Source organism: Ziziphus jujuba, chromosome 12 (genome assembly GCF_031755915.1).
Source record: "Ziziphus jujuba cultivar Dongzao chromosome 12, ASM3175591v1".
NCBI classification, from domain to species: domain Eukaryota; kingdom Viridiplantae; phylum Streptophyta; class Magnoliopsida; order Rosales; family Rhamnaceae; genus Ziziphus; species Ziziphus jujuba.
Window position 1 is genome coordinate 4,822,061 of NC_083390.1, and position 8,560 is coordinate 4,830,620.

The 8,560-nt window shown below is 28.9% G+C and overlaps 2 protein-coding genes across 2 annotated transcripts; both read left to right on the forward strand.

Moving 5' to 3' along the window:
• The first annotated feature begins 3,796 nt into the window (after window positions 1-3,796).
• On the forward strand, window positions 3,797-5,187 carry LOC107428494 (transcription factor MYB20). Its single transcript, XM_016039031.3, has 3 exons — window positions 3,797-4,069; window positions 4,383-4,512; window positions 4,620-5,187. Exons 1-3 carry the CDS (start codon window positions 3,937-3,939, stop codon window positions 5,125-5,127), a joined length of 771 nt encoding a protein of 256 aa, XP_015894517.3. The 5' UTR covers window positions 3,797-3,936; the 3' UTR covers window positions 5,128-5,187.
• A 1,358-nt stretch (window positions 5,188-6,545) lies between these two features.
• Window positions 6,546-7,758, forward strand: LOC107428481 (small heat shock protein, chloroplastic-like). Its single transcript, XM_016039017.4, has 2 exons — window positions 6,546-6,977; window positions 7,070-7,758. Exons 1-2 carry the CDS (start codon window positions 6,710-6,712, stop codon window positions 7,546-7,548), a joined length of 747 nt encoding a protein of 248 aa, XP_015894503.1. The 5' UTR covers window positions 6,546-6,709; the 3' UTR covers window positions 7,549-7,758.
• The last annotated feature ends 802 nt before the right edge of the window (window positions 7,759-8,560 follow it).

Sequence of the window (8,560 nt, forward strand, 5' to 3'; positions counted from 1 at the left end):
ACTCAACTTTGAAAACCTACTATAATTTTACATCATCAACGAGGATTCAATAAAGATACGTTTTACTGTTTGATGAAGAATTGATGGATTCAATTATTTAAAGTATTTGAATTTGTTAAAATAAATACATGCATGAGTTGTTAGATTTTTTTTTTTTTAAAGAAATTATATTCAAAGATCAGGAAGAGGAAGGGTAAAAAAAAGGTACAAAGAATTATACTAGAAAATTGATGTCTTATTCACCCAAGTAAAAAATTATTAAACTATATAATATAACAAATCATTTATTATTGAACACTTGTAGATATTTAATTTTGTTAACTAGTTTGACATTATATATATATATATATATATATATATATTTTAAAAATGAATTACATAAAATACTTTTATTTGTTACTTTTAAAGACAATTGAATAACAAAATCATCATGTATAGTAATCAAGGTTCACAAAATCGATATTGATGAAAATATCGAAAGTTTAAAATACGAAAATTTCCATGGAAGTATCGAAAAATATCAAATATCGATAAAAAAAATTATAAAAAATGATGAAAATTTATTTTAAAAAATGAAAATTTTTATTGAAACTTTAGAATTAGCTTATTTAATTCATCAATTATCAAATTGATTATAAAACTTGCTAAAATATTGAATGGATATTATATTCTTCTTAGTGAATTTATTTATAATAAGCATTAATAACCATAGAAGAATTATTATTAATAAAAATATGTCAAAAAATACATGTATGATAAAATTATTTATGAACTAAGATATATAAAACAATTATTACAATTACATTGTAATTCATAAATATCATCTTAATACCACATAAAACTTCTGAATGGTTGAAAATCATCAGTTTCTTCCTCATTTTGATTTTAAGATGTGAAATGTAAGAAGTAGTTATTAAAATATGTATCTCCCTGATAATTTTGCATATAATTATTAATATGCCAACCATATGGATCTTGCATTATCAATTGACTATATGCATAATTAGTACTCTCTGATGGTTAAGTTTGATATGGTATCCATGAGTTGCTATTTGATGACATTTCATAAATATTTATTGAATAAGGGTTATAAAAATGACTTCCAACCCGCATAGATCCAAAATTCATAAAAATCGAATATTCTTCTTGCTGTGACATCTTCATTATAGATTTCTCTTTACGTATATAGTCTTTTCCAATAATACCGAATCCTTGATCTACATCTCTACTCTCATGATTTTCATTTTATGTTATATATGTGTAATATTGTTTACCAGTAAATGGACTTAATCCATCTTTTCGACTTGATGATTCCCTTTGGCCACTACCTCTTCTAACTTCTTCAAAAATGTTAGGAAAAAAAAAAAAAAACTTGTGAATTGTCAAGAATTTTTTTTATTTTTCAAACAAACATTATTATTTCACATGTATATATTTCATCATCTATTTACCTACATTTGTAAAACAAATATTCCTGACAATAAAATTTACCAAGTTAAAAAATATAATATACAATTTTTGTATTTTTGTTTTATCGATATTCAATAAGTAAAACTTATTAATGTTATTAAATTCAATTCATTTTATTTTATTTAAATCACCAAATGTCTAAAAAGCAATTAAAAGGTAAAAAAATAATCAATGAAGTTAATTTGATAAATTTTTTTATTGAATATCAATAATATTTATGAATTTTTAAAAAAAAATTAAAAAATTCTCTGGATATTTTTGAAATTTCAGAATTTTCATACAAATTATAGATTTTTTAACTAAATCGTTAAAGATTTGATGTGGATATTTTATAAAAATTTCCATAGAAATTTTATTGAAATTTTAAAAATTTTAATGAATATTATAGAAATTCTATCAATTTCTATTTCGAATCTAAATTTTTTTTTAACCTCATCAAAAAATAAAAATATCAAAAAAAAATTTTAAAAATATCAAATATTTTAAAACTTGACAGTTATTAGGAACTTAAATTTCAACATCTCTAACCTAACAAAACATAATAATAAATTATTGTTGAATATTGGGTGAATAGGAATGTACTCTATGTGCCAGAAATAAGGACAAATCGACTTTTCATTCACAAATTTTCCTCGTGCTCGGATAAAATTAATTAAAAAAAAAAAAAAAAAAACTCCTCGTGCTATGCATTTTTATTAGATTACGTGAACAACAAACACGGTCCAAAAATAAAAATTAGAAGCAATTTTTATAATAATTTTTCATTTGACTGGAAATTAAAAGAAAATTATCGTAATTTAAAGTTACTATTTGAAATTTGGATCCATTAAAATATTTTTGTATTTTTAAGTAAAATAGACTGTTCCTTTCTTTCTTTCTTTCTTTTTTTTTTTTTTTCACATTTCTATGTTAGTATTTTCACATCCTTTTTCTTTTAACAAGAAAATGAGAATTCTTTTTACAAGTTTTCTTTTTAATTGTCGATTTCATACTTAAAACAAATTTAATTAGATTGAATTTTCTTATGCATATAATACCAACAATAAAACAAACCGTTATATTAAATTATAATTTTGGGAGAAGCCATTAAGCAGCTGGCGTGTCACTTCAAAGCTTCACGTGTGCTAACATCCCATTTTCAAGCAACCAAAACAAAAACATATCTATCTTTGTAAATCTTAAAAGATCTGGAGGGTCTACTCACAGCAATTTAGATCCAAATCCCAGTATATATATTTATATAAATTATATGTATGATCTAGAGCCCAATTGCACCGCTTCTTATTAATTTTTGCTAGCAGATGAGACATTTGATTTTAATTAAAAAATGACAATTCAACCCGCACTCTTTATTTCTCTTTAATTCTACCCAAAGATCTATTTATCATGGAATATATATATATATATATATATACTATTTATGATCATTTTACTAGCTAATTTGGACTGATTAAAAATAAAAATATAATAAACTTAATTAAAAAGTACACACTTCAATTATTAACCACATTCTTTATATATAGACGTGTAACTCTTGGCCGTAATTTTGTTAGGATTACAAAATTCAAGGGGCCGGATTGACCCTAAAATAACTGGACCACATTCATATGATCAATATTATTAATGTTGGAGGCTACATTTCAAATGATCCGCATATATAAATATCTATATATATATATATATACATATATTTCTATCAATATATAGATTGTTAAATAAATTCGCCATGCACCGAACAATAGCTAATTTTATGTTTTCACGCATTTCATTACATTTTCGTGGGCTTAATAAATTTATTGTTTTAATCAAGCAGATAGGTTAGATAATCTGTATGTTATTAAGCATATTTATGTATATACTAATGTTTTTGGGGCATTGGGCAAGAAGACTATGGAAAGTAAAGTGAAAAATGAAGTTTTTTTTTTTTTTTTAATATATATATATATATATATATATATATATATATATATATATATATATATATATCAGTCATTTTCTCTTTAATTTTTTTTCTCCTCTATTGCTATTATTATTTTTATTGATTTTTGACAAGTGACCAAACAAAAGATAAAATAAGAAATTTCAAGGACAAATAAATATTAAAAGATGGGTTCACATTGGGTTCTGTCCATTTCCCTCATTTTACACGACTTAAATTAATTATGTACACTGTAATACAATGGGATATGATAATTCATTTAAAAAATAAAATAAAGGAGGGTTTATTAATTATTTATAGCAGTGAGGGCTTTTTAAAACTCAATCATTGCATTTGCCTTTTTCTTTAAACAGCATATTTCTTCTCTTTATCCTCTGAGCATGAACTGGCACCATCTCTCATGGATTTATTAATGTATATATGTACATGTTATATTTATAACATGACTAGTTAGCAGCTTCTTTCTTCATGCCCGTCACTTTTTCAAAACTTTCACCTTCTTTTTCATATTAAAACATCATCGATCCATGGGAAGAAAACCTTGCTGTGATAAGATTGGGTTGAAGAAAGGTTCATGGACTATAGAAGAAGACCGAAAGCTTACAACTTTCATTCTCAACAATGGCATTCATTGCTGGAGGCTTGTTCCTAAACTTGCAGGTACACATAATTTAATAACATATATATTCCCAAAAATATATCTCTGTTTTTTGAATTTCTGTCATACAGAGGAGGCTCTAATATGGACTATCCAGTTGAATATCTTATTACACAAGTCTAACGTCTTATTAGCGGCTATATGAGCTTATTACACTTAATAGATTGTTAATGGACATTATATTTAGTTCAAGAATCTGCATAAGAATTTTCCTTTTTTTTTTTTTTATATATATTATATAGATGGACTAGCTAATTAGTAGTTATACAATATATATACAAGCTCAATTATATGCTTGTTTGGTATTGATGGAAGATTTGAGGAGATGTGGAAAGAGTTGTAGATTAAGATGGATGAATTATCTGAGACCGGGTCTGAAAAGGGAAGCCATATCAGAAGAAGAAGAAGCTAAATTAACCCAACTCCAGTCTTGTCTCGGTAACAGGTCTTTAATTGTATATGCAGATTAATTTTATTAATTTTGGCTACGAAATTTCAATGCTAGTTATGATAAGGTAGAATTTGGTTGATATATGATATGCCTATATATAGGTGGTCCAAGATTGCCGCACATTTTCCAGGTCGTACGGACAATGAGATAAAAAACCACTGGAACAAGATCAAGAAAAGAGTAGTAGTAGTGTACCCTGATGATGTTGAACAGAGCCAAAAGTCCATTAATAATACACTAGAGCACCATGTTGATCAGGAAAAAACTATGGAGGGTAAGTCCAAGGATGATGATGGTGGTGGTGGTAATGGTGATCATCATGATATGTCAAACATTATTGCAGAAAATAATAATGGAGGTGATGGGAATACTAATATTATTAATATGTGTGGCTACTCAGTGTCAATGAGTGACAACACCAGTAGTGTAATATTCCAGGATGAGGCACAATCACAAAAAAGCTGGTCTGAGATACAAGTTGATTATTCTTCTTCTTCCAATACTACTACTTTTCCTGTACAAATCCCAGACTCTCTTTCCGATAAAGAATTCCATTATTGGATCGAGAATAGTCTTGAACCCATTCTGTCCTGGGATAACTTATTTTAGTCACAATCTTAATTTATTAGTGTGTATATTCCACCTGTAAATTAATATATGCCTCTGTCATTTTTTTTCATTTTTGAGTTTTTTTATTATTTTATTTTGCACCATTTATATATATATATATATATATGTAGAGATATTTTACGGTACAGACCATCTGTATACAAATCGTAACAAAAATCAATGCTTTTTGAAAAAAAGAAAAAAAAAAGCATTGACTTTTGCAGTGTATATGTATACAGCATACACAGTAAATTTGATATTTTTTTTGAAAAAACATCTTGATGCGGTCTGCCTATTGATAATCCATACTGAAAAATTACTTTATATATATATATATATATAACTTTAGTTATTTTAATATTATAGTTGGCATATAAACTTGATTTGGAATATATATATATGTAAAAGATGAGGTATATTTATATTTAGATTGCTAATTATAAACTCAATGATTTTTGCAGTTATACTAGGTAGGTTACCTGGAATTATGAGAAATACGTATGGCTGTATTGACCAACTCTTTGATGATTTAGATTACTTAGTCTTTACCATAAAAAGTAAAATCTTTTCATACATGATTCTAATAGTTTTCCAAACAAGGATGATATCTAATTCAAATCTTCACATCTTTGTATGATAAATAATTTGTGTTGAGCTGAATTACTTATTACACAAAGTTGCTTAGTTTTCTATAGATATTTGGCGCCTATGCATAGAAACAAAGACTTTAAGCCTCGTCAAACAACCTCCATGAAAATATCGAAAGAATGAAGAAATATATCTTTAAATAGTGGTAAAAATAGTCCCTTTGAAACAGCTTAGGCAAATCCACTACACTCTTGACCAAACAACCACATTGGAATCAGACCCCATTATCCCCAAACAAAAAAAAATAAAATAAAAAATAAAAAATTGGCTTAGGAATAAATATATTACTTCTTTAGCATTATTTGGCAAACTAATCAAAGGAATAAAAGGATACGGCAATTTGGCAGAGCCTTAACAATACAAAAGAAATCTTACTTTTCACTCTTTCTTTCGGCCCAGCAGAAAGCAACCAATACACTTTTTCGTCATTAGCCCAACCAGACCAATTCAATTCAAATTAAGCCCACGACTATATGTGTCTATCTCTTGGCCCACGTCAGATCTCAAAACGGCAAACCAACATATAGCGTATACAAATCAAATCAAATCAAATCAAATCAGGATGCGGTTGTCTACGATAACTATCCAATGCAGTAGCACGGAGAAAAACAACCTTTCCTGTATAGATATTAAACGACGTCGTATTACTTTTAAAATTTTTGCCCACCAAATGTCCCCATCAGGCTTTGCTCATTAGATTTCCATTTCTTATCCATTGCAGTTTTCTGGATTCCTCCAGAAAACCAATGTTCCTTCCATTCCTTTTTCCAGAATCGTCTGCAGATTCCTTTAAATACAAGCAAACCCATTTTTCTATTCACTGTAATATCTTTCTCTCTTACTGAGCCAAGCCACAAAAAAGAAAAAAAGGAACCCTCCTAATCCCTCGCGATCCTGAGAAAAACCAAGTACGAATTAGCAGAGAAAAAGAAAGATGTCGCAAGCTCTGTCAAACTTGAGCTTAGTCCTTCCTTTGTCATCTGGAAAAACCAGTAATGGAGCTAATAAGTCTCTCTATTCTTGGTATCCATCGAATACTTTCAAACCAGCTGTTTATGGAGAGGGTAGATACCGCAAGAACAGAGTCATAGCCATGGCAGGGGAAAACAGAGACAACCTTGATCACTTGCAGAGAATCAGCAGCCAGCAACCCAATCATCAACCTCAACCCAAGAAAAGGGTAGCTCCGACAGCCCCAGTAGGTAAGAAATCGAAAACCCGTCACGAAAGTTTGAAGTTTTTTCAACCATTTTATACAATGAATCGAAATTAATATTTATATATTTCATTACAGGGTTGTGGGACAGGTTTCCAACGGCAAGGACGGTTCAGCAGATGATGGAGACAATGGAGAGGATGATGGAGGATCCATTTGCGTACTCCAGTGGGTGGCCGTCGCCATCGACGAGCGAGACCGGTGGGTACAGCAGGGGAAGAACGCCATGGGAGATCAAAGAAGGTGAAGCAGAGTTCAAGATGAGGTTCGATATGCCAGGGATGACCAAAGAAGATGTCAAGGTATGGGTGGAGGAGAAAATGCTGGTTGTGAAGGCTGAGAAAGTGCCCAGGAAGAAAAGCGAGAATGGAAAGGGTCCAAATGGAGAAGAGGAGGAATGGTCTGCTAAGAGCTATGGCAGATATAGCAGTAGAATTGCCTTGCCGGAGAATATCCAGTTTGAGAAGATCAAGGCTGAGGTCAAAGATGGGGTTTTGTATATTACCATTCCTAAGGCTGCTAATACTTCAAAAATTTTGGACATCAATGTTCAATGACAATTTTGTATATTGCCAGTTTTCAATTTTGTTTCAGAGGGTTGTAAAAGACATTTTAGAAAATTCTGCTTCTAAAATGTTTGATTTACGTTTGGAAGTGCTGGAACCAAAAATGGCTTTCAGATTGACTGTTTTTTAACCATGGGCCATATGACAGAAACAGAGAATTCAGCTCCTTTACAGTCTCTTTTTACTGGAGCTTTCTTCGCCTGTGCATGGTCAATCAGTCCTTTGCTTGTTTGCACCGCGTTGTTTACTTCTTCCCTTTGGTATTAAAATATAGTAATAAATAATTCACCAGGCCTTGTTGAAAACCAAAAAAAAAAAAAAAGGAAAAAAAATCCTCTTTTAGTTCATATATATATTTATATATTTATAATTAGAGACTTGTTATCCATAGATATTGGAAATAGAATTGCTTTTTCTTTTTTTCTTTTTTTCTTTTTTTAATGATATTTTTGCTAGCGTACCCACACACCTAAACAGAAAATTGTAAAGCCCTTCAAAAGAAAAAAGAAAGAAAATGTTATAAAGATGAATATGCATAAGATGGAACGACTTTGCTCAACTTTACTTTTTTGTTTTTAATATTTAGCATTTAATCTTGTTAATTAATTTGCTTAATAAACTTCCTATAATGGAGGAGGAAAAAAAATGAAAAAGAGAAAAGGCAAACAAGGCCTAAATATCATGTGCTTTTTCTTTTTTCTTTTTTCTTTTTTCTCTTTTTTCTTGTTTTAAAATATATCTGTAACGATTTTTTTCATGTTTTTTCTTCTCTTTCAGATGGGGAAATCTCCCTCGCTTTGTACAAGAAAAATCGAACTTTATATACAATGCCGAAGATGTTTGGATCAAAGTGAAAATAAAATAAAAAGACAAATACATTTTGATATTCTTTATAATTAAGAAAATTTTAATTAAATTTTTTAATATTAATTTGGACACATTTATATACTGTTTAGGATAAAATTTTTTCCATATGGTTCAATTAAATTAAATATAACAGAAT